Genomic DNA, 27,558 nt, shown 5'->3' with positions numbered 1-27,558 from the left:
TGAAACTTTCTGTGGACTCTGGTGAGATGGACCCAAATTGAATTGCAGGGAGGATCTGAGTGGCTAACAATGAATCTGGCAAAGGGCTGGGAGAGCTTCCTCTGGGAAGCTGGGGGCACGTAGGGTAAGGGGAGGATCAAGGGCTACACGTGATTTGATTAAATAAGATGTCCATGTGGTACGGCGATACACATCTAAAGTGAAAATAATTTGGCCAAGGCCGTCTGCGAACGCATTTTTCTTCTCTAGCGAGGCATGCCCTGGATTCTTAACTCTTCGCTGGGTTTGCAAATGCTGGCTTCCTCTGCCTTCTCCTGCCTTGGCAGATGTTTTTTTTGCGGATTGTAATTGTTCTTATCTTGTTGTGATTTCTTGGTAAGGTGGGAGAAATATGGATAATTCATATATCCTGTAGCTATTATGTGTCAGGGTTCTAAGTGGCTTCAAAGTCCTGATTGTCTTCGAGTAGCTGGAGTATCCTGTGGGTGGTTGTCTGGCTGGCACTGTGGGTCTCAGCTGCTGTAGTTTCATTTTTCCATCATGTATTATTCCTGATGCCGTTAGGAGTTGATTGAGGAACTAGATCATATGGAAATAGGGAAGATTTATTTTCATCATTGGCATTCCTGCAGTCATATTCAAAGAAGCATCAGAACCATTTAGAACAGGGGCTCTTTAATTTTGTGCTTAGGGAGGTGAGGTCTCGGGCTAATTGTCCAGCCGTGGATTGAGTTGTCGGTCCGTCGGCTGAGACCGGCCAGTCACTTCTCTGTTGCACCGGAGGCAGCAGGCGGCTAGCAGCCCAGCCTTGGTGGCAGCAGCCCTGGGAATCACCTCCGCCAGGCTCAAATATTACGAGCAGCAGGTAGTGGAAGCCGCTTTCATTTTTTGAATCATTAATGTTTGCTGTCATCTTAAAACGTATTATGCCCTTTTGCACATAATGACAAGACAGCACGTTGGTTAATAAAGGCCTATATCACTGTAGCTACTCGGAGTCCCCAGTGTTTGGCAGTTTAATGAAGGTGATGTCCAATAAGGTTACTAAGATTGATAGAGACAGTTCTGATGACATACACTCCACTAAGACTGTCACTCTTTACTGACCGCTGCGCTCCCCACTCTCCCCTAATTTTTTTTAAGAAGTAAGACTCTTTTTTCGTTAGTATAATTAATGTGGCCAAGTCCACTCTTTCTGCTCTCCTTCTCTTTAAAATTTACCATCAATGGCACAAAAACCTCCAAAAGGTTAATGGAGAATTATACTTAATTATAATGATTCATTATCATCAGTGCAGTTAAGCTAATTTATTGTCTGCTCCTTAACTAAGAGAAAAGTCTGTTGGGGTGAAATAACGTACAATAATTAGCCTTTTGTGTTTAGTGACTGATTTCTCCTTTTAAATCTTATTATAAAATTAAGGCTGCGGTTGTGAAATAGCTGTCATAGTTGCAGAGAGGCAGTAGAATGTGTCTCTGTAAATTGCCATAAAGCACACCTGTTACAGATGTATAGGGAAGCAGTAAATACCAGCGTGTCAAATGAGGACAGTTACAGGGCTCGGACTGTTAAGCTGGCATCATCCAAAGACCAAATATAAATTAATAACAGGAACACTTGCTACCACTAATGTGTTTTAGATTATCAGGATAATGCCACATTCAGAAGTCTTGATTTTATTAACACGTCAACATTGGAAAGAGCATCTACGCACATTTTTCAGCCATAACAGAAAAGCAAAAATGAGAGAAACTGACAGAGGAAAGGAAAGAAATATGTGAATGACATCAGAGTAAAATACAAAAAAAAAAAAAGATCTGTCTTTTCAATGATTTTAAAAGTTACTGAAAAATACATATTTCTGAAAGGTTGAAGGGTTTTGAAGAGGCCATGCCTGTAGAGGGCTGTTAAAGAGAGAGACAGCAAGAAGCTGTCCACCCAATCAGTGTCAGCATTCCAAGACATGGGTTCTAGAGTGTGCTATCCAAAAAAGGAATTTAAACCAAATGCACAGATCGTTTGTTATCTAACTTATTTTTTTATTTTCTTGTTGTTTTTGCTTTTTATTTTAAAGACTCTCCTCCAATCCTAGCAGTTTTTGTACCACTGAAAAAGTTTTCCCCTTGTCTCTGGATTGGTCATGTTGTAGAAGAGTTAACCGTGTGTATGTGTATTGTATTTGGAGGACAAGCAGTGAGCAAGTGTAGAGACTGGGACGTGTTACACCCATAACAAAACATGAACATTGCACCAGGACAAAACCTTCTCTTCAGCCTAGCTTACTTATAAACCTAGTTTAGTATACTGACCTGTAACTTTGGGATAACTCCAATAATAAAAAAGGAAAGACCAATAAAATGATAAGGAAAGAGTTGCAATGGAGGTGATTGCTCTTCCTTGGCATTACTTTTGTGCCTGCCTTTCAGGATCTCTCTGGGGCCTGGTGGTCTTAGGGAGGAACTGCAGGAATGTTCAGGCTCCTCCCAGCCTCCCCTTACCAACTGCTGACTCCATTACCCAGTACCTACTTCTCAGCGTGGTGCTTACGATCACACTGCTGCATATGACCCGTGTAATGTAGCCTGCCAGGGATGACAGGGGCGCGTGAGAAAAAAATCTGCATAGAACTTATTTTATTCAAAATCTAAATGTCAAGCAGCATCTTCAGCTTCATGCCCAACTGCTGCCTGGATAGGAACAACTCCCCAGCATCTCTCCTGACCTTGGAAGGGCAGGCTGTGAGGTTGACACCTGGGAGGGTGTGCCTGCCGACTGAGACCCCTCGGCTTGCAGGTGGGTTAGTCGTTATAGCTCTGATATCACCAGACCCCTGCAGTAAGCAGTTTCTGCAGGGTTCTTCACAGATTGCAGTGCTGTTAGTGGTCAGATAGCCAGTTTGAAGTAGAAATCCGCCTCTTTGGGAAGAGGGTCCACTTTCTCAAAAAGCCACCACAGGGGACAGTTAACAGACCACTTACTGTATGCAAGGAGGTGACAAGCAGCCCAGCCACAGTAGAGGGTATTTTAAGCCTCTCACTATATTGAAATCATTTTTTAAAACTCCAAAGAAAAAAATCATTCTTTTGAATTCACTTAGAGCAAAATATAAATGTTGAAGAAAAATAAGATCGTTGTGTGGTAGAGTGGTTTTTCTGTTCACACATCAGGCGATCCCAATTGTATACATCCATCCACAGACCCACATGTGAGCACACAAGACTTGCTAGTTACACGTAGTGAAAGATACAATGATAATAAGAAATGTGATTTCTGTCCTTCATCTCAAGGGACTTATTTTTGATCTCTTTAAGAGGAAGTTCAGAAGCTCATGAAAAGTCAAGTAAGAGTAAAAGATTTAAATACCAATTCAAGAGAGCCATGGACACGTTAAAGGACTCTGCATCATTAGGTGCTAAATGAATTATATGGATTATAATAGTTAAAGGGAGCATAAGTGGAGAGTTTTCCTGGTATAGTTCTTATTTTTTTCTCATTTAGTAATCATTTATTTTGTTTCTCTTGTGTGTGATGGCAATTCCAAGGTGAAATCAAATTTATAACTTTCCCTCAAAGAGCTTCCCTGATGGCTTACATGGTAAAGAATCCTCCTGTAATGCAGGAGACCTGGGTTCAATCCCTGGGTCAGGAAGATCCCCTGGAGAAGAGAATGGCAACCCACTCTACTATTCTTGCTTGGAGAATCCCATGGATAGAGAAGCCTGTTGGGTTAAAGTCCATCGGGTTTCAAAGAGTCAGACAGGACTGAGCAACTTTCACTCAAAGTGCTTATACTCTGGGACTACCCTGGTGCTCCAGTGGATAAGACTCCATGCTCCCCACACAGGAGGGCCCAGGTTCAATTTCTGGTCAAGGAACTAGATCCCACATGCCACAACTAAGAGTTTTCATAACACAAGGAAAATATCCCGCATGCTGCAACAAAGACCTGAAGAGCCAAATAAATAAATACTTTTTTTTAAGAGCTTATTCTCTTTTTAAAAAAAGAGTGGAGTGAAATTTTGCATATAGTTAACCAAAAAGCAATTTGAAACTTAGTACATGCTATCAAAGAGGTACAAACAAATCTAAATTGATTTCTAACTGGACAAATCAGACGACTTCATGGAAGCATGGCATTTACCATGGATTTGGAGGTAGAGTTTGGGATGGAATGGTTCTGGCAAAGTATCCTTTGGGAGCAAAGGGAGTTAAAGAGTCTAGGATGTTTTTGGCTGGGGACTAAAACCCTGGAAACCAGCTTTGGTGGTGTCGTTGAATTAACCAGGCTTAATTCCTATCACATGCTATTACAGTTTAATAAATTCCTGCAGTTAATGAAAGTGTTTTTTTTTTTTTTTTCTCCCTGCCTCCTGCAGTGTGCTGCTCTGGTTGGTGAAGACCAGCCTCTTTGCCCAGATCTTCCTGAACTTGACCTTTCTGAACTAGACGTGAACGACTTGGATACAGACAGCTTTCTGGGTGGACTCAAGTGGTGCAGTGACCAATCAGAAATAATATCTAATCAGTACAACAACGAGCCTTCAAACATATTTGAGGTAAGGACAGCCCTTCGGGAAAACTGATTTCTCATTGAACTTGGTTTAGGCCATGCTAACATGATTATTGGCCCGAAAGCATAATGGGTTCTTGCTTTGCTGTCACCAAAAGAGTTTTTAATCATCGTTAGGTACTTCCTATTTTGTGGAAAAACAATATTTGGAAAACTAATGGCTTTTTTTTTTTTTTTTTTTTGAGAATTAAGGCCCTGAGGACCCATAACAGAGTGTATCAAACTCTGTTGAAATATTAAGAGATTGTGAAAGAATGAATGACAAAGAAGAGTAAATGACTAAACCTGTTTTTTTCCTGTCTCTTTCCCACAGAAAACGGTACCTAATTTGAAATGTAAAAGAATGCATTTCCATTTAACCAAAGGGTTAGGTCTACCTTTACTTATTTTACAAAGTAGGTTTATAAAATAGTAGACAGGGTTGGTTTTTTTTTTTTTACTATTAATATTATATTTTGATCATAACTCTGATTTCTTTATATTATGGAAACTCCTACACCCAACTACTCTGGTATTTACTTATAATTTAGTCAAAATTAATTTACCTTTCAGTAGTGAAAATTACCTCCCAGACTCTAGACTCTTTATTATAAGCCTACCCTATAATAAAGAATGTTAATCTGCACCTATTAAAGTGTTACTTTGAGAAAAGAAGTTCTTTCTCACAAGATCAGTGCTCATTTACTTGAAAATGAATGATCACTTATGGAGAGAAATGAAGTGGTCACTCTAGCAAGTAAAATGAGTTAGGATTGTCGAATCAACTAGTTTTCAGTGTCGCCACCTCTGGCGCCACTATTCTCATGCAATATTTTCTACCTACCATGAGCCAGGATTCATACTAAGTGCTATAAAATTATTTTTTATCTACCAGCAGAGACACTTCTTACACTTCAATATTGTTTGGTTGAAATCTCGAGTCATTAAGAAAACCAATTTTACAATATTTATTGAGTTTTTCCAGCACCCAGCACATAAAAGGCACTGAATAAATGTTTATTGAGTCATTAAGAAAACCCATTTTACAATATTTACTGAGTTTTTCCAGCACACAGAAGGTGTTGAATAAGTGTTTCATGAGTAGTGAGTGACGGATGAATATGGTAGATTCAACACAGTAATAGTAATAACAAAGTGGCCAACATCTTGGAACACTTTTGCTTTACATATGTCATCGCGCTCGTCCCTCAAAACAACCTGTTATTGTTTAGGTACTATTCTTGTGATTCTCATTTTACATATGCTGACAGTGAGTTTAACAGAGGCTAAGTGATTTTCCCCAAATCACACCATTGACACAGACGTGGGATTTGAACCCCAGGTGTATCTGACTTCAAAGTCTATTATCATTGATTAAAAATAGAATAACTGAATTTGGGTGACAGCCATCCTTTACAAAGACATATCAAGCTGCTTCTTTGCTCAATATATTTAAAAATAGAACAGAATCTTTGCTTTCAGTGTTGGTTGACATGGAAGCAGGTATATAGCTGGTGTGCTGAGGTGGCTGTAGATTCTGTCAGCGGCTAAGATTTTATAATACGTCTGGAGCATTAAGTGGGTCTTAGAAGAGTGCTTAAGGTAATGGAGTTAAGGCTGGGGAGGAGGAATCAGGTGGAGGAAACACTGAGGGTTTGTGGTTAGTTATACTTTCCCAGGCTTCTCAGCCGGGTCTCGGAAAGTTCATGTGAGGACTTGGCTGGTTCGAACTGGTAAATTGAACATTCCTCATTCAGTACACTTGTCAGGTTACAGGCCCATTTTAAGTCATGCTGCATTAAATAAACAGTACTTTTAAAAATGTTCATCTCCATAGACCTCTTATCTAAAAATCGGCTATTTCATATTGGGTGAATGCCATGCATTTTGCAGAGGATGGTTAGGGAATAACTAAAACGGTGTGTGTGTGTGTGTGTGTGTGTGTGTGTGTGTGTGTTGGAGGGGGTGGTGGCATGGTAGTTGGTGCCTCCCTGGTGGGCTGGTTGCAAATACAACCTTTTCTGGGACCTGTGTCCCTGAATTTCATTTTGTGACACCTGGATGAGGTACTTCCCATTAACATTTTCAGAGGACTTGGTTTGGCAACTAGTTAGATATCTATGGATGCTGTATCTACATGCTGCTGCTGCTAAGTCACTTTAGTCGTGTCCGACTCTGTGTGACCCCATAGACGGCAGCCCACCAGGCTCCCCCATCCTTGGGATTCTCCAGGCAAGAATACTGGAGTGGGTTGCCATTTCCTTCTCCAATGCATGAAAGTGAAAAGTGAAAGTGAAGTCGCTCAGTCATGTCCGACTCTTTGCGACCCCATGGACTGCAGCCTACCAGGCTACTCTGTCCATGGGATTTTCCAGACAAGAGTACTGGAGTGGGGTGCCATTGCCTTCTCCAAGACACCCCTTTTATTTTCCTATGTAACTTTCTACAACTGACAGAATTGTTTTCAACACTCAGCACAAGGTTTATTCATTTAACCTGTTATTAGGTCATTTTAAACCAGTGGTTCTCAACCAAAGGCAATTTTGTCTACCTGGGGACATTTAGTGTTATCTGGAGGGATGGTTAATTGTCAGGACTTGGGGCAGGGGGATGCTGCTGGCAATTAGCAGATAGAGACCAGAGATGTTGTTTAACATTCTACAAGGCACAGGATGACTCCCTACAACAAAGAATCATTTGACCCCAAATGACCACAGTGCTGAGGTGGAGAAACCCTGTATTTAAAAAAAAAAATAGTTACTCGCAATTTTTAGAAAACTCTAAAGATGAATTGGTCAGATTTCTGAGAGAGAAAATAAAGTTAAGATACAGGATACAAAGACTTAGAAGCCATATAAAATTATTGAGATGCAGGGCCTCAGGAGTGATATGTCAGAAGTTCTCTTAGTGGCAGACAGCAAAAACGTGACTGTATATATAAGTCCCCATAACATTTTCTCTGATGTCACAAAACCCATTCTTCTTTGTGGATTAGAGGGTAATAAGGCCATGTGTGGCAGCACCGTTACACCCAGCAGCATTCTCAGCATTTGTATAGAGAAAAAATGCCTCTACTCTTTACCTTCTAGTGTTAAACTCGGACATCTTTTGTATAACGGAAAAAGAAAAGTGTGTTTTGAGCATAAGTGGAATTCTAAAACTGTGTTGTCCCCTGTGAAGAAGCTCTGTAGGCAACAGAATAAATAACCCTTGAACGGCTACAGCTTTGCACGTTGCTTCTCCCAAAGCTGCGTCACCCCAGGTATTCCCAGCGCCTGTGACTTTAAGCCTGTCACAGCGGACTTTCACCGGTGCTCGCTCACTCTCCTCCTGTTCTCAAAATCCTGCCTCATCACATTTGTGAAGGCCTTGTGCTTGAGCAAGCCCAACAGTCATGGTCTCTGCCACCTCTGATCTGCCAATAACAAGCATTATCTACCTCGGACTCCCAGAATAAAATAAGGCACTGAGTCGTTCAACACTTTTCCCTGACTCAAATAGCACATTGATGACACTGCTGGAAACTGGCCACAGGGCTTCTGAATTCTCATCAAAGCAGGAAGAAAGAGGGTATTTAAGAGTTACATTTAGTACTGCAGAATATTTAAATGTTGGGAATAAATAGAAATTTCTTCCTTTGACCTTTTCCATACATTTGAGTCTAAGGTTAATATTTATGTAGCGTAAGAAGAAGAAAATAAAAAAATGAAATTGAATGTCCTGATTTGGGAAACAGTGAGTTTCTGAACGGGAGCAGGGTGAGCATACACGCAATTGTACATGCTGGTTGAGTAACTGGGCACACAAACAGCGATCTCTGCTTGCACAACCTGTGTTTGGATGTGTAAATGCAGGTGACCAGGTATGATTCAAAAGCCATTCAGCGAAACAGGGCACAAGGCCTATAGGTACAGCGCCCAGTGAATCTGATCCATGTGTCAGGAAAACAGGATGCCGTCCCTGGATCGACTGGTAGCAAGATTAATGTTTCAGAATATTGCAACACAACTTCCTTCTCTCTGTTGCTTTGTGCATTGTTCGAAGAAGGAGAATAAAGGAGTACTTTTACAGCATGGCAGTGTGTAAAGATGGGTCACGTAGCGTAGGTTAAATAACACATTGGCTCTTCTGGGACTTTGTGGGCCACCTTGTCTCTGCTTTAATTTTTTTTTTAATCAAAGTATAGTTGATTTATGATGTTATGTTTATTTATTCATAATTTTTGGCCACACCCTGGTAGGTAGGGTAGGATCCCAGTTCCCTGACTAGGGATCAAACCCATACCCCCTGCATTAGAAGGCAGAGCCTTAACCACTAGACCACCAGGGAAGTTCCATCACTGCTTTTTTTCCATCACTGCTTTATTTTAACCTCTGCTTTAATGCTTCTGTGATTCCACTGAATGGGCATCTTTCATTCATTGACTTGTTACTTCTGAATGCAGCTACTTGGGCTTCTTTAAAACATCGAGAGTGAGAATGTAACTGTCTCTAGGTCATTACTCATAATATGTTCTGAAGTCTGCCTTTGCTAATGTGGAGAGAAGGGCTCTCAGCTGTGGCCTGCATTCACGTTGGCTAATTGCTGGAACTTGCAGGAAGGTCTGATACTGTGAACTTTTGTAAAAGAAAAAAAGATGGTTTCCAGTTTTATTGTCTGTAAGGTGTCCTGTTTTATGCTTTCAAGGGAATGGTGGATGAAAGCTTTCAAAAATATTCGATCATTCTGGTGGAAATATAGATGAATTTACACTTTTTCCTTTAACTTGGTTGTCTAATTTTTTCAACAATGGGCATATATTATATACCTATGAAAAGTTAAAAAAAATCTTGGCTATTCAAAAAACTGCTGAGTATTTGGGGAACAGAGAACCAGCTTGTCTTGTTCACTGAAGTTCTTCTAGGTGATTTCTTAGAAAACAGGAGAAAGTATGTACTCAGTAAATAATTGCAACCTTATGAATGGGTTGACTGTCATATGTTTATTGATGGTATGAACTGCCTTAGGTAATGTGAAAACTACATATAAAGCACCTCTAGTTTGGGAGGGTAAATGGTGAAATGATAAACGATTAGAACAGAATGAAAAAGACTGTGCATACAAACATACATATACATGTATGTGTTCATATATATCAGCAACTGGAGGACAACGTGAGGCAGCGTATATTCATGCATATGCACACATGTACATTTATATGCATGGGGTTATATACTACATATATATTAGCTTTTGGCAAATATTGCAAGACTATGTGTTTGCATATGTACTTGTGTGTGTGTGTGTATTCTAGCATATAGTGAGGGAATCAGCAAGAATAATGTCACCAAGGCTGATGAGAGAATAAGAGTGAAGGGTTTTCATGGACAGGTTATGAAAGTGAAGATCTTGGTTTACTCAAGTGAATTATGTATTAATGGGAACACAGGAATAAGAGGAGTAAGTCTGGATTTAGGGTGGGTACAAAATTATGCCAGGTCATGAGAACCCAGTTGCAAATGTTTAGTTTCCACAATAGCAATTAGGGTGCTACTGAAGATTTTTAGCAGGAGAGCAATGTGATGGAGAAGGTATTTAAAGACGATCATTCTGATCATTGTGAGAGTGATGGAGAAGCCAAAAGTAAAGGCGTCTGACAGCAGGCTCTGCTGCATTCCAAACCCCATGCGATGCAGGTGCGGAGAAGGGACAAGGTGACAGCAGAGGGGATGGTGTCCAGGGAACAAAACCTGAAGCACCTCACAGGAAAATTCCATCAGTACTGACAAATATGAGTTAGGTTAGAGAGGGAGCTGGCAAAGCATGCCAAGGAAAATATTCCAAAGAGAATCAGAACTTCATGAGTATCTACGTGGTTCAGTGTCTGCTCACCTTTAGGAACTGAAGTACTTTCTCGGACTGTGAGTCATTTTACACAGGGGCTCCCATCTCCCTGCTGCCTCAGGGGCAGAACATATTTAACCCAATCCACACATTTACATGGTGTCTGCTTTTTCTCACTTGTCTCCTTGGAGGAAATTCTGTAGCCTTCCATGGTAATGAATTCCTGCTTCTGACTGTGCCCGTGGTCAGGCAGACTTTTCTATGAATGGCAAACCTCTTAGAATTTTAACAAAACAAACAGAGGGAAAAAATGTGTGTCCAAACCACCTCCCCTTAATTTAATCATCAGGAGAATAAATTCTCCTTTGTTATGTTGAGAGAACTAATTCATTTACAATAATCACTTCTTGAAGATTTCTGGAATTTCCAATTTGCTATCAATAAATGTTTGTCATTTAAATTCAATTTATGGCCCGCAACCAGATTTTTGCCGCACTTGGTAATGACACTTACGGAGAACATAGACTTCAAGTAAGAAAATAATAGCCCTTTAAGTGGGGAGATAATTGGCTGTAACATAAGAACATTGAAGAATGTTGAAACTCATGGAGACTTATGGAGTATTTTAAAAATTTATGTTGTACTTATCTTTGCATTTGTAGTCTACCACAAAATTCCAAATTCTGGGTATAAATCAGTTAGATGTTCATCTTGGAGAGTCACAAATCAGGAAGCAACAATCTGACCCAGCCTGTGTACAGCTTTATTTTCAACTTCTACTGTCAGCTTATCTGACAGGGAGACTGAATAGGTTTCTTGTGTGTGTTCCTCTACACACCTCCGTTAAAGACTGTTTTAGACTTCTTGCCTGGATAACATCTGCCTTATCTTGGGAACATCTGGTTTATCACCCTGTTTCCTCGCTGCCATTATGCTGACCACTGGAAAATTATGGCTCAGGAGCTTTGATCCACGGGGGTATGTCTGTTGCCATCTACCCGTACTAATAAATAAGTCACAGGATGCCGGTTACATGACATCTGTGACCATAATCACTAACTTTCCTGGTGGTTGCTTTTGTTACTGTGCATGTGTGCTAAGTTGCTTCAGTCGTGTCTGACTCTTTACAACCCCATGGACTGTAGCCTACTAGGCTTATCTGTCCATGGGATTCTCCAGGCAAGAATAATGGAGTGGGCTGCCATGCCCTCTTCCAGGGGATCTTCCCAACCCAGGGACTGAACCCATGTTTCCTGCATTGGCAGGTAGGTTCTTTACCACTTTGGTCAGTGTAAGTTTTGATTACAAAAGATGAGGTCTGCTGCTGTTTTCCACAGAAGTAAATTCAGTTCTTCAGTTTAGTTCAGTTCAGTCACTCAGTCATGTCCAACTCCTTGCGACCCCATGAACTGCAGCACGCCAGGCCTCCCTGTCCATCACCAACTCCCGGACTCATGTCCATCGAGTCGGTGATGCCATCCAGCCATCTCATCCTCTGTCGTCCCCTTCCCCTCCTGCCCCCAATCCCTCCCAACATCAGAGTCTTTTCCAATGAGTCCACTCTTTGAATGAGGTGGCCTAAGTACTGGAGTTTCAGCTTTAGCACCATTTGCAATTTGGAAAGTGAGAATCCATATGTGTTATTGGTCACAATGATGATAGAAAGTGGTTCTGTTGTTTATTCTTTAGGCTGTGTCCACCTCTTTGTGACCCCTTGGACTGTAGCCCACCAGTCTCCTGTCCATGCAATTTCACAAATAATAATACTGGAGTGGGTTACCATTTCCTTCTCCAAGGTATCTTCCTGACCCAAGGATCGAACCCATGACTCCTGCATTGGCAGGAGGGTTCTTTACTGCTGAGCCACTGAGGAAGCCCAGAAGGTACTAGTTTGTGCTTTTTGAGGTAGAGACCAACTACTTCAATACTCTGGGTACTCCAAGAAGTAGGTATGGGCATTGTATGGGCATATCCTAGGTTTTTCCTACCTCCTGAACTTGCCAGTGGGTCATTGAACTGAACATTACTCTGCCTGGATATCTTTGGAGCCAGAAAAGTGGAGACCCATGTCCACAAGGAGGAAAACTTGGAGAGCATTCAGGAAAAAGTGGCTCATTGCCTCTTAGATTTACTTCAGAGATATTAGTCGAGGTTAAAGTAATTAAGATGCAGGATACTGCAGTGGACAAACTATTTGTATAGCAACCGTGTGTGCTTGCACAGTATGCTTATACAGAGTGTCTGTTTGTCCTCGTCCCCCATCTATACGCAATGTGGTGGAACCACAGCCCAGCAGATGGCTCACCTCTGAATGAGATCAACACACAAAGCAGATAAAAAAGGAACATTAAAGACCAACAGCCAAATTTTCTTCCACTGTTCTCCACCCTGACTTCACATTTTTAACAAGGTTCATCTGTCCCGATAATTATGTGCCTAGTCTTTTAGAAACGAACACTTTTATTGTGGGTCTTATAAAAGGAATTGCCTATAGTGTAAAACAGTTTTGTAAGGATCATTTTTTTCTTCTTCTTCTTTAAACTCTCAGGTTACTTTCAAGATTGTGTGCTCTTGAGGTATACTTTGAAAGCAAAGCAGGATACTGTGTTTTACTGTAACCTGCCAAAGATGCAGAATTACAAGCAGGTAGAATGAGAGCAAGGAAAAGGGGAGAGAGGTACACAAGGAAATACACACTCTTGCTCTGAGCAAGGGCAACTTTTTACTATGATAAATGATTTCTCATCCATTATGCCATTTGTCCCAAAATGATGATAGGAGATACTTTTGTACTTGTTCTGTTCCAAAATAATAGAATAATTCACATAGTTTCCAATTCTAAACACTGATGCTGCGTAGACCTGCCCATCCCCATTACTAGTGCAAGTTATTCATTCAAGGTTTGCAGCCGGATAGATTAATGAATTACCAGATCTTGCGTAAAATGACTTGGCCTGACTTTTAAACTAGGTTTTTATTTTGTTTGTTTGTTTTTTACCTTTTTGGGGGCCAGTCTTGTGATTGGTGTTAATGGGCTCTAGAGATCAAGCCCCCAAAAACATTATTTTTTTTTTAAGAAGGAGCTTTGTTAACTATTTCCCCCACTTCTTCATTCTCTCCCAAACTTCTCAGAAGCAGTTAGTTCAAGTAGGTAAAAGCAGGCTGGTCAGGTTGGGAGAAGGGAGACTTAGTGGCCAAATTCTTGATGGGTGATCCCCTGCTCTGTGTCACATCAGCATGATTTATCGGATCCTTGACTACGGCGCAGAGTTTAGAGTTTTAGAGTGAGTTCCTTGGTGTTTTTCACACAATATGCAGGGCTGGAGCTCTGAACTTTGAAGGAAAGCCTCAGAGCTATTTGCAAAGTGCTGGTGCTTAGTGAATACTAAATTACATTTAGGAAATAGTCTATTGCTACCAGTTATACTTCATTTTTATTCTTGACACAGACACCTAAATCAGAGAACAGTAACATTTCAGAGATTATGGAAGCAGTTTGGGTATGTTCCAACACTATAATAGGATCAGAATTTTAAGGCCTTTTGTATTATTACCAATAGTCACTTAGTTTCTACTGCAGTGTACTTTGTAGGGAATTACAGCTTTTACTAAAAAGATTAAAATGCTATTATGCAAATGATTGCAGTATGTTATTATGTTTACAAATTAACATCCATGGCTCAACACACAAATTAACTAACTATTCTATCTATGTTATTAAGGATTTAATAAAGTAACTGGTAATAAAAATGGGGAGCTTGGAACACTTAACAGGAAATAATTCTGATTTAACATAGAACTCAAGCCTTATGTTTAAGGTTCTAGGTGATCTGGTGGTAAAATAAAGTTGAGCAAAGCACAAAGAACTGGGACTGTGAGAGCCACAAAGCTGCTTGTCTGAGACGCTAATGACCAGGAACTAAATAACTTCAGGCTACAATGTATGGTGGGCAGCATATCAATAAATCTAAGCAAAGCACACACACTGTCTTCTATTAATAAATAGTTCATTGAAATGATAATCGCCCTCCATTGCATGTTTGATATGTTCCATACACACAGAGAATACTCACATTATTCTAAAATGGAGCTCAGAGCAAATTTTACTGTGGCAAATGGGATTTAGCTGCAGAATATCACTGTGTGATAAAAGAGGAGAAGGCTAGGTTCAGACTAAGATGACTTTACAAACAGGCTGCAAATTGCTATTCCTGGCTGTTCATAAGAGATCATAAAAGCAAGGAGATAAGAACCGCCAAGGTCTCTGAGAAATGAATGTATGTGATTATGTTATCTTGTGGGTTGGATTTACTAGACAGACCAACAACACCTTCACTTCAGTCCAACAGGAAAAGTAGAAAGAGATGTAGATTTTGAATAGCAAACTTTGTTAGAATGGGCAAGTTCCAAAACCCTAGAATTAAAATCTTTAGAAAGAAATCCAAGATTCCGGTCGGTGACTCCATTTCTCGATCTCAAAATGAAAACTAAGAGTGTTGCTCTTAAGCAAATAAACAGAAAGGGGGGAGAATAATTGCTAGAAAATCCTGGAGCAACATGATTAATACATCAAATATTTTTGGTTTATTTTTCTTAATAGTCAAATACAGATGTTGAAGACTTTTATGCTAAACAATAACCTTTTTAGGTCTACCTAAAAACAAATAATTAAATGAAATAATAAACAGACTATTAACGTTTTAGATCTACCTACAGAGAGCCACTACCTACAGAGAGTTGGGCTTCTTGGCAGGAATATCTGGGTGTACTTAAAGAAATGTAGGAGCAGGGAAGCAACTGCAAACTTGGTCAAGGTTTGTGCCCTTGCATACAATACAAGCAATTTATTTTGTTCCGAATAGCACCTCTGTCATTGGGAAACTACTTATGCAAATTTGTGATATCTAGCTTTAGCAAGGCGCCTGGTTCCCTCATTTCCTTCCACATTTGGATAAATTGTGTTGTTCTTCACTCTTCCAAATTTGTCCTTGTGGAAGCGAACACTTGCAAATTGGTTGAAGCTTGCTAAGAGAAAGAAAGAGGGGGAGAGAAAGGAGGAAACGATTCAACCAAAAACAGTGGCTGTGACAGCTTATGGTTTGATGGTTTGTGGCCTTGTGCTGTTCCCAGGCACCTGATCACGAATGTGGTACAACTCCTGTGATGCAGGCGTTCTGGAACTCTTGCCAGCACTCACTTGACACAACCAAGTTTTAAAGTACTGACTGTAATTTTACACAGCATAGTGGAACTATGTGCCTGTGTGTGTGTGTGTGTGTGTGTGTGCGCATACATACACATTCACATTCTTTTTTTTTTCAAGGGGAAAAAAAAGGGATACTTGCCATAGCAGGGTGGTAAAATAATTAGTCCAGTAGACAAATGTCTTGGCCTGTGTTTAAACAGAGCTTTAAGGACACAGTGTTCTCACCAGTCACATATCTAAATACAAACCAGTGTCAGCTGCCATGCAGACCAAAATGTAATAGCCTGCTCTCACATAGGTCATCGTCAATCCATTTTGGTCGGAGTCACACTTCACATCTGTTTCTGCGTGCTGCAGCCCCTTAAGGCGGCGACGGGCTCCATAAGAGCACAAACAACCTAGCTATAAATTGCCGCTGCTGGAGTTACTTTGAATAAGTGTATACTGTTTCATATTTATAATGGTGAGGCTTCATAATATGCACAGTGAATATATAACACCGATCAGTTCAACAAGCATGAAATTGTATGTTGTCAACTTGTCACATAAATAGAGTCATATTCTGGCTTGCGATAATGTTGAACTAACAGTTTTTCCCCCAGAATTGTCGAGAGGGTCACAAAAAAAGTGGGGAGGTAGCATTTCCTTTGGGTAGATAAACAGTCAGGGCTATTGTAAAGCTGATATTACAGTTGATGGGTTCCTTTTCTCCCCTCTCTTCAAAGTGCTTGCTTTTCTTGGGTGAATGCTAATTGGCTAATCTCGTGTGTTTCTTCTGTCATCCAATGGTATCATTTTCAGCCAGTGCTAGAAGGCTTTTTTTGGGGTTGTGTATGTGTGAGTAGCTTTTTTTGTTCTCCTTTAAAACTTTTTTTTTTCTATTCTTGTAGCACAAATCAGTGCTAATTGTCATGAAATTTTCTAACCATCTTTTGGCAAGCTCTCGCATTCACTTGCACTCTAGTTAACTCTTAATTCATTACCAGAGTCCTGGGTCATAGAGAAGGCTGGACATTTCAATCAGACTTTCCCATGATGGAGAATTTAGAGAGATGCAGCAAGGAAATGATTTAAGCAAATGTGCAACTTACTGAAAAGAGAAGGAGACAAATGAAAGGTACTCACCAGTCTCTGGGGTGCAATCACAGAGATCAGTTTCCAAGGTGGCTGATATTTAGGCACCAGGCATGAGTAGAAACCGATGTCAAGTACTCCTTCACTTTTGAGAAATTCTTAGATGTGTTCAGTGCTCCTCATCTTCCTTCAAATGGCCTGGAGACAGAAGGTGTTGCCGGCTGTTTCTGCCTTCATGTGAGTTTTCCCAGTTAGGTTACTAAGTTTAAAACCTCAGGACAGTGCTTTAGAATGCATGTTATTACCAAGGGGTGTGCCTAACACTGGCTGCCCTTGTGGCTCAGATGGTAAAGAATCTGCCTGCAATGCAGGAGACATGAGTTTGATCAAGGGAAGATCTCCTGGAGGAGGAAATGGAAACCCACTCTGGTATTCTTGCCTAGAAAATTCCACATGACAGGCTACAGTCCATGAGGTCGCAAAGAATCAGACACAACTGAGTGACTCTCACACACACACACACACACACACACACACACACACAGGCCTAGCACTGATCTTTTCATTCCATGTTACTTGTGGTATAGATGATCACATTTTCTCATGGAAGAAACCACTTGCCAGCCAAAACTTCTGGTCTCCAACTTGTATTTTCATATTTCTTCATGCGTCTGGACTTAAACAGTTTCTTTACACTGATTTATTTATTCCTTCTTTAAAAAATTATTGTGAACCATCAGCATGCTGATCCCCTTGCCACTTTCTGAAAGTACTGTGACTACATATAGACAAAGTTTGTGGTGCCATGAAGCTCATGGTGAGTGATGCAGGCAGGGCTTTAAAATCAAGTGAGATAAGCTCTAGGATGAAGGCAATGGCACCCCACTCCAGTACTCTTGCCTGGAAAATCCCATGGATGGAGGAGCCTGGTGGGCTGCAGTCCATGGGGTTGCTAAGAGTCAGCACGACTGAGCAGCTTCACTTTCACTTTTCACTTTCATGCATTGGAGAAGGAAATGGCAATCCACTCCAGTGTTATTGCTTGGAGAATCCCAGGGACGGGGGAGCCTGGTGGGCTGCTGTCTATGAGGTCGCACAGAGTTGGACACGACTGAAGTGACTTAGCAGCAGCAGCAGCAGCAGCAAGCTCTAGGATAGAGAAAGCAAAGCAGAGACTTTGGCCTCTTGCCTGTTATCCTGGTCATTGCTCACAGATCATTTCTGCCCTTCGCTGGGTGGTACACTTATCATCTTCAAAACGGCCCTCACCTTAAGGTAGAATTTTGCTGGAGAGAGTTTCTCCTAGGTAATGGGACCTTCTGCGCCAAACCAGAAACCCAGGCATAGAGTCCATCAAATTCAGGGCAGTGGGACAGAATATTTGAAAGTGGGGAACCTGGGATTTATGGTGTCCTACACATATAGTATTGAGAAAAATAGTGGTTTGCTCATTGGAAATGACTGAGAGAAGATGGGGGTAGCCAACCTAAGGGCAGAGGGCAAGGCTGTCAGCAGAAAGTTCTCTAACTAGTGTGCCAGGCTGCTGTGAGTGTAACACTGAACCCCTGGCAATGTATGTGGGGCTCTTTTGGATGAAAACCATTTTGTACCATTTTAGGCCTGTTGACCTTTCTCTATGAGAATGATATTTCAGTCCAGCTGAAAGGCCTGACACACTTTTTGCCCATATGTGACGTCCTGAATAGGTGGCTTTTCTGTGTCTTGGAATCTTCTTTTCATTGTCTCATGGAGGGTCCTGACTGCTTCCATGAGTGAGGCAGGATCAGGACAAAGGCTCCCCAGCCCTTTCCTCTGCTCTCTGGAGGTACCAGGCACTACACCATTCCTGGGCCTGAGTCCATTAGATCTGTTTCACTTCCCTGTAATTCCCCAGCTTAAATTCTTCTCCCCAGTCCTTTCTGAGAAGTTTGTTTCTGCTTTTACATGGTGCTTACATAGGGAAAAAAGTCCCTCTATTACAGGAACGCCCTTGGTTTTTCCACGGACTCTTGGCCTCAGGACACTAGCCTCTCCTAGTGCCATCTCATTTGTTCAGAGGTGAAGTTGGAGCTTCTGTATTCCAGACATAGTTCTCCCGGGTGTTCAGGGATCCTCGCCAATGCAGATCCTGTCCAGAAATGTTCTCATGTTAGGATCCTCTTGTGTCTTGCCAGCACATGCTTAGCGGGGACACCCTGCTCTCCTCTGAGCCGCTGATATCAGTTGCCTTTTCTTTTAGGCAGTGCTGCAAGCTGGGAAGGCTGGTCCCACTGAAGAAGAGTCTGGGCAAATGCCTGAGCATTTGAATGCAGTGATGCTGCATGGGATGAGTGACTTCTGAGTGACTTCCTTCCCCCTCTGGTCCCCAATGCTGGGATGCTGAGACCAGTAGATTTGAGAGTTACATTAGGTCACGATGCCACTTTCTAGCTCCTTTAATCCTATCACCGGGCAATCCCAACAATGTGGCTGCCCCTGTCCTAAAAGGATTTGTGTCAGTTTCTCCTGGGACAAATATGGGTCTGGTCTGCTTTGCAATATTTGTTCCAACTGCAAATTTTGACAAAGACATTCTGTCCACACAGAGCCAAAGAATTTTCTGTGTTTAGATGCGTTTGGAGGTAACTGAATGTTGCCTGGTCTTGGCAGATAACTGAGTCTGGCAGTCCACGTAGCATGATCCATGGCCTGTTTAATTTGTCTTTGAATGGCAAATGTGTTTCTTCTCTGAGTCAGCAAAAAGCATGATACCCTCCAACAGTACTGTGTGACCTCTCTGCTGCTTTTGTGATATGGAAAAACAAAACATCGATCCTACTTTTTTTCCTTTAGTTGCTGGTTCATTTTTATTTCTAGTGACATGTTTCATAGCTGAAAGAGAAGATGTATGTTCCATAGATGGGATGTATTTTTACTTAATCACAGTGGTTATTTTTATAATTCATATTAGGAGACCTCATTTCTCTGGCCATTATTAACTTAGTATTATTAATTGTCTAAAACATAGCTGAGAAACACACCATTTGTATAGATGTCTCTGAGAAGCCAAACCACGTGCGAAAAAAAATCCTACCCTCAAACTCAATGCATTTTATTCCCAGATAAGCTTCTCCAACTCTCACTTACCACTTGCTTCCTTTTGTTTCAATTGCAATTTAAACAAATCTAGTTATCTGTGTTCTGAGCACATGGGAGATTAGAAGAAATGATTTAGAAAGTTAATGAGCTTGTAGAGGCAAGGAGTGGGAAGTAAGACCTGACCAAAACAGATGAGACTAAAAACTACAAAAAGTAGACAATTACTGAAAATATGACTATCTGGGGCAATTTCAGTTGAGGAAAAATGCCCTGTATTTCTCAGGGCTATATTTCTAAATAGCTCCCTATGGTCATTTTATAGTATGACACAATGCTACAAAAATCAATTCTCGTAATTTTTAAAATGAGGAAAATATGTAAATGAAGTGCTTTAATAAAAAATTAGGTGCTTAAGCCATTTAACTTCTTGATTCATCTGTGCGAGTTCCAATGTAGATTAATGCCTGATCATGAGAGATAAATGAGGCATATATGCAAACACACACACATATTTTTATATATAAAAGATTTTCATGGGGTCTAGATATCATCCTGTCTTTCCCAAATAGCAACACCTAATATGAGAATATTCTGTGTAATGCTAGTTTAATGTTGAACTTCATTATATATTTTGTCGGATCACTTTCTCCCTTCAAAAACGCAACTGGTGAAATTTCCTCCAATAAAAAAGATTTTCTTTTTTCTTGTCAGTAGTAAAATCTTTAGCTCTGAGGCCATTGGTTAAGAAAAATACAGCTCAGCAGTTGTTGTTTTTGTTTAGCCACTAGGTTTCGTGTCCAAGTCTAGTGACCCCATGGACTGTAGCCCACCAGGCTCCTATCTCTGTGGGTTATCCTTAAATAAGCGATTTCCCTACGTTACCTTAGAATGAAATTACTTATACTCTTCCTCTTTGGTGCTTTTCTATGCAGTCTCCAAATATAAATTGCTACCCAACAATGCATAATTTATTGAGAACATACTTAAGTATTACCAGCACTGTGAATAATTTCCTCCTTGTTTCTCATTTTGTTTGCAGATCCTTTGGGTAGTCATTCCCTTCTCCAGGGAATCTTCCTGACCCAAGAATCAAACTTGGGTCTTCTGCATTGCAGGCAGATTCTTTACCATCTGAACCACCAGGGAAGCCCTATAAATAAATCACCAGCTGTAGAGCTTGTTAGACACTCACTAAATTGTGCTGCTTGGTTTCGGGTAAAGGATTTCAGATAATTTGAAGGACTGAGTTTCATAAGTCTTATCTCTGTCTCAAAACCCAAGGAATGCTATGACTGGGTCTTCTTTATCTGAACTTTCTGGCCCAGGTCTGTCAATTTTCACCTAAGGGGAGAGAATGGACAGTTTGGGTTTCTCTATGTGGACCCTGAGCTTTGGTTAGGTCATGACCCCTCATTAATATTCCAACTTTGGCAATTTCAAAGAATGCCATCCACCCCGACTACTGTAAGCAGCCCAGCTCCCCTGGCACTTCTCACACTTCTCCTTTGTAAGAAGGCATTTGTGCCTCTCTTCATGTCCCTTTCAGGAGTCATTCTTCCCTTGTTCAATTTTTCCCTTTCTCTTTATGGCTGTCATAATAGCCCCTGATACAGTCAGGCAGCGGTGACCCTGTCCATCACTCACCGGCAAGCTATTCTTGAACCAGCGGATGGTCCCTGAGTGACCAGATTAATTGTGCTGGTGGTGGGCCTTTCCACCCGACCTTTCATCCAGGAGCATAAAAGCCAATCCCAGGCTGTGTGTGAGCTGGCTGCCCTGCCATTGCAGTGTCCTCCACAGAGCTGAGCAGGGGAAAAAGAGAAAATCAATGCAAATGAAGTTCAGGAACACGGACAGGAAAAGCTGTGCGGTTGGGGGCTCTCAGAAATTCAAGCTGTCCTCCTTTGCGTGTCACTGCAAATAAGTCTTAAAAAGTGAGAGTCCAAAGGAACTTTTCTGTAGACACAGTGTCCATAAACTGTATTATAACCATGTGCTGTGGTAAAGGCTGTAGTTGCTTGGGTCTGTGTTCAGTCGGAGCCTTTACCAGGGAAAGGATAAACTGCTAAGTCTGTAAATTTAAGGTCTCGATGGCCCCTCATAGGCAAAAAATGAGTATTATTGTCACATGTGTGAAAGAGCACCTTTTCCTTTTGTGAAGGTCTCTGCATTGTAGCTACAGGGGTCTATGCTTCTGGCAGTGTCCCTCATGCTCCATTATAAACCACACAAGGACTTCCGTCATACTCATTAAATGGCTGCCTTAAGTTGGTGTCTTGTCATCTTCTCAGTGCCCAGCACAAAGCCATGCATATTTGGAATGCTACTTCTGATGTCTGTTGCTGCTGCTGCTTAAGTTGCGTCAGCCGTGTCCGACACTGCGACCCCATAGACGGCAGCCCACCAGGCTCCCCCGTCCCTGGGATTCTCCAGGCAAGAACTGGAGTTGGTTGCCATTTCCTTCTCCAATGCATGAATGTGAAAAGTGAAAGTGAAGTCGCTCAGTTGTGTCCGACTCTTAGAGACACCATGGACTGCAGCCCACCAGGCTCCTCCGTCCATGGGATTTTCCAGGCAAGAGTACTGGAGTGGGTTGCCAGTGCCTTCTCTGCTGATGTCTGTTAATGGATGGATTTCCAGTGGTTCTATCAAATTCAGGGAGAGGAAAAGAGAGAGTCAGGAAGAGAGAGAGAATAAAGTAACCTACCCAGCCATTCAGACCAATCACGCTAAAAATAAAGACATCTCAAAGATCTGAGAGCATGCTCTCCAAGAGACGGTTTGTAAACAGAGCCAGCCGTGACAGCAGTACATGTGCACCTGCCAGAGTGGCAGTGAACCTACTTCTCGTTCACTGAAACCTGCTCCTTAGATGAAGGTAGATGCGTGGTTATAACAGCAGTTGTGAGACACATGCTAAGCTGTTGTGTGTTGGCACATAAAGACACTGTTATCTGTCTGCAATGGATATTGAGTATTCACTCTGTCTCCTATGCTGCTGCTTAAGTCGCGTCAGCCGTGCCCGACTCTGCGACCCCTTAGACGGCAGCCCACCAGGCTCCCCCGTCCCTGGGATTCTCCAGGCAAGAACACTGGAGTGGGTTGCCATTTCCTTCTCCAATGCATGAAAGTGAAAAGTGAAAGTGAAGTCACTCAGTTGTGTCCAACGTTTATCGACCCCATAGACTGAAGCCCACCAGGCTCCTCCGTCCACGGGATTTTCCAGGCAAGAGTACTGGAGTGGGGTGCCGTTGCCTTCTCCATCTGTCTCCTATAGGAGATCTCACACTCAGTGAAGAGTTAAAAAATTGGTACCTTTATGGGACTTCAGAGCATTGGGAGTAATTCTGCCCACGTCCCAGGGACCACCTGTTCCCAACTACTGTGTCCATAGATCTTAGCCCATTTCACTTCTCTCAGTGGATCTAGACTTCATACCTTTTGCAACTATTTTGGCTTTTTGTTGTAGTTTCCTTGTCAGAAATTGCGATGAAAAAATTTATTTCATATGAAAAAAATGATTGCCTAATCGCACAAGTTTATAATACCATAGCTATACGGCAGTTACCCAATTTCATGGAAGAATCAAGCACAGAGGTTAGAATGAAGTGGTGGGATGGCTAATCTTCTGAGGTGTTCAGGATTTTCAGAAGCTGTGAACATTTTGGCCTTGCTTTGGTTTATAGGCTGGAAACCTGTGTGCAAAAATAGCCAAGTGAAAGAATCTCCTTAACCTGAATTTCTTGCCAGTTTCCGTAGAGCCATTGAATTCTTGGTCATCTTTGCTATTTTAGCAGAGACCTTAGTGAGCTGTCTTCACGTATTAGGGAACAGTTTAACCCAGCGCATGTGAGGACCTGGGCTGACTCATAGAGGTGTGTGTGCTGTTAGTCGTGTTCGACTCTCTGACACCCCATAGATTGTAGTCCGCCAGGCTCCTCTGTCCATGGAATTTTCCAGGCAAGAATACCGAAGTGGCTTTCCATTTCTCCCTCCAGAGGATCTTCCTGACCCAGGGATCAAACCTGCATCTCTTGGGTCTCCTGCATTAGCAGATGGGTTCTGTGCCAACTGAGCTATCGGGAAAGCCCAATGAGTTAAAATTTAGTATGCCATTACATAGGAAACTCAGATTCAGGAATTTATTTCACTCCTTCTTAAAATGACACATCTGTTGACCATGTAAAGAGCATCCACTGTGTGCAAGGCACTAATTTAGGTACTCAAAAGGCAAGAGTGTATCATGTCCATAATACTTACGACAGAAGAGTTGGTTGTCTAGTGAAAAGATACTTAAATTATCAGATATTGGGATGAATTTTGTGACAAAATTAGAGATGAAGTACCATGAAGACACCACGAGAGAGGTAAAAATGTCTGCTGAAAGATTGAAAAGGGAGGAAAGTTTGTAGGTGTTGGTAGGTTATTTATTTGAGAAGCTTCATTACATCAGGGGTTAAACATACTCTTATTTGCTTATTAAATGTAGTAAACTGCATATCTTACCTCTTAGGAAGAAAACGGAATGACCAAGAAAAAGGACGCACATAGTAGGCTCTTAATAACATTTAAAAAATGAATCCACCTTCTAACAAGGCCTTTCTACGTCATCCTTGGCAGTCCAGTAGCTCATTAGATTATCACAAAAGCAGCAGAGCTAAATAAGAAGTCCTCTGTCAGTCACCCTTGGTGGTATCTCGAGAGCAAATGTGACAAATAGAATCAGAAATGACTTAAATAGTCAGCCACCACAAGCCAAATTTTAAAAAAGCCCTGAAAAGACCAAAAATGGAAACATATTACAGTTATCTACATTCACAGTACAGAACAAGTTTGGTCGTATTTAAGATAATTCTCTAGTGCCTGCTATTTTTAGCCCAAGGGTAAGCTCCTTTAAGAGTCTTTTGGCATTGCATCCCTTTAACCTGGCCTAACAAACTAAGCCAATAAGCTGTCTGATTTTCCTCGTCCATCCAGGAAGAAGAGAGATAGCTAAAACAAACCATTTTCTGGGAAAATGTTCAGCCTATCTTGTATTAAGAGGTTTTTTTTTTTTCATATAGATTTTTAAAACATCCCAATATTAAGTGTTGCCTGTCAGAGACCAAAATGTCAAACTTTGCTGTTTTGAAATTGTAGGCTCATGGTTATAAAAAGAGGATTTTATAGGCCTAGTCTAATGGAAATAAACATTACTCCATTACCTTCAGTAAAACCAAATCTTTACAGTTCAAGCTATCATTATTAATGTCTATGAGAAGAAAGAAACGTTTCCAGGGGGTTTATTTATTTATTTTTTTTTAGGCAAAGAAAGACCGGCGAGCTGTACCATAGCAAATGAAAGTTTTCTTAAAGCTTTCTCCTCAGTGACTTTGCAGTGTGTAATTTAAAAGCAGAAAGCAAAGAAAATGCAGTTTTAAAACACTAGGCTGGCTATTCCTGCTACCTTTCTTCCTTACATATTAACAACTCTCTGTGAGACTATTGCTCTGTCAATTCTTGTCTGTCTGTCTCTATATACTATATACAAACAACTTTATCAGCTTTCTGTTGTTCACAACCGTGTATGTGTGCTGCGGGTTGTATGGGGTAGGTGTATGTCTGGAGACACAGTTGTGAGCTACCTCAGTTTAAACCATATAAACACAAATGTGGATTACAACACTTAACAATGTATTATCTTCTACTTAGTTCTTCAAAAATCATACTGTTAACCCTCTAAGTTTAAGGTTGTTCCCAGATTGACTGGTTTATTGAAATTCAGAAGACTGAAATTGGCAATTCAGCATCAGGTAGATTTCAGCAATCAATAGCCAGAAATTTCTTGAACTCAGAGTATAGGCAAGGTAGTAAGCCAGGTGTGGTGGGGGTAGAAAGGTATTTAAGGCAGGCCTCAGTTCTCAAGGCGGAGAAGGCAATGGCACCCCACTCCAGTACTCTTGCCTGGAAAATCCCATGGACAGAGGAGCCTGGTGGGCTGCAGTCCATGGGGTCGCTAAGAGTCGGACACGACTGAGTAACTTAACTTTCACTTTTCACTTTCATGCACTGGAGAAGGAAATGGCAACCCACTCCATTGTTCTTGCCTGGAGAATCCCATGGATGGGGGAGCCTGGTGGGCTGCCATCTATGGGGTCACACAGAGTTGGACATGACTGAAGTGACTTAGCAGCAGCAGTAGCAGCAGTTCTCAAGGAGACTTGTCACCAAACTGTAGGAAGAAGATACCCAGGCCCACACAGTGGCAGTCAGAAAAACTGAGGATATGTATAAAGGCCCTCCTCTGTCCCAGACATCATGCCTGGGTTTCCTCTCTTCCACAGTGATTCTGCCTCAATTACCAGCCTTCTCATAAACATGTCATTAAGCCCCTGATAAATGCCCCACCACTTTTCTTGGTTATGCATGATTTCTATCTTCCCACAGATTAGGGTTTTAGGAGTTAGTATTTAACCAGAACTCAAATTCCCTGGTTCCCATTGCTTGCCCTCAGTGTCAATAGGATTAAATTGCTATTAATATTTTTCATCAGGAAGCATCAGAAACACTGGCCTGTCGAGTAGCTATCTCCAAGGATATATTTGCTCTCTTGAGATGTTCTATTGCCTGTTAAATGATCACATGGTGCGTATTTCTGCAGAACACTGGTGGGCTCTGGGCATTCTTTGTCCTGCCATTGTAGTCTACTGCCAGGGAAGTGTTTTGTGCTCTGCAAGCTGCCTCCTCCTGATCTTTAGTCCTCTTTAAGACCAGCTGTTAATCTTTAGCACAGGCTGACTCTGCAACCCAGCGCACACCAGGTTGCCTAACTTCTTGTTTGTGTGCTCCCAGAGATCAGAAACGAGTTTGCTGTTTTTCCCCCAAACCACAAGCCTTAGCGTCACTGCCTCTGTCTCCCTGTCCTTTGTTCTCCACCTTCTGTCTGTTGCTAAAAAGTTCCTCATTCTTAGGTGAATGATGGCATCTTCCTCCATCATTTCTTTTCAACTCTTATCAACTTGTGCTTAGTGATCATGCCCTTTTGACTCTGCCACCATCTTCCCTCTGTCAGGGCTGTTTCTGCTACTTCTGAAGGCTTCATATCTCACACATGCCATACTAGATGATGAAGCCATTACTTTTCAGCTTCTTCTATGTGCCTAGAACTTTGCCAGAAACTATGGTACATATAAAAAAAGTTCATGAACTTCAGGAATTCTTTTTTGGGGGGGGGGATATACAGCTTTGTGAGGAAACAAGACCTATTCATGGGTCATAGTTGGACAACAGGTGAAACATGGATGGTCATTCAACAAAGCCATATTCTAGGCATCATGTCAAAAATACAAATCAGGGATCTAGCCCCTGGGCTCCATTAGAAACTAGCTGTCCCATAAGGAAATATGCTCATCAGCATGATATTAGCAAATGCCTCTTAGAGTTTTAGAATTGGGAAAGATCCTTAAGACCCATGGGAGAAGACAGAAGTCAGAACTGAAACAGATCTTCTGAACAGAGATGTCCATCAGCAGAGAGGAAAGGGAAATATTTCAGACATCAGTTTTCTTCTCATTATTTACTCACCACATATTTAATGACCACCTACTATATGCCAGGATTTATGCCATCTATTAACATAACAAACTGGATGGGACAGAGACAATAGTGAGAGCAAAGTCATGGTGGTGGAGAGACCAAGTGGATAGAATCTTTGTATTGAACTAAGGAAAGATTAGTCCAACAATAGGGAATCTGAGGGCCAGGTACCTTAAGTGACTCATATAATGGTTAACAGGGCTTCCCAGGAAGCACAGTGATAAAAAAAAAAAAAAAAAAAGCCGGCCTGCA

The 27,558-nt window shown here is 41.4% G+C and overlaps 1 protein-coding gene across 2 annotated transcripts in view; it reads left to right on the top strand.

Moving 5' to 3' along the window:
- Positions 1-27,558, top strand: part of PPARGC1A (peroxisome proliferator-activated receptor gamma, coactivator 1 alpha) — a 454,316-nt gene that overhangs the window by 349,998 nt on the left and 76,760 nt on the right. For both annotated transcript variants that reach the window (XM_010839915.1, XM_010839914.1), the window contains one exon: positions 4,378-4,557. In XM_010839915.1, the coding sequence (XP_010838217.1) occupies positions 4,378-4,557 (180 nt within the window). The remainder of the gene's footprint in view (positions 1-4,377; positions 4,558-27,558) is intronic.

This window comes from Bison bison, unplaced genomic scaffold, assembly GCF_000754665.1.
Source record: "Bison bison bison isolate TAMUID 2011002044 unplaced genomic scaffold, Bison_UMD1.0 scf7180017864136, whole genome shotgun sequence".
Taxonomy (NCBI): Eukaryota; Metazoa; Chordata; class Mammalia; order Artiodactyla; family Bovidae; genus Bison; species Bison bison.
This window is presented reverse-complemented; position numbering and strand designations above follow the sequence as displayed.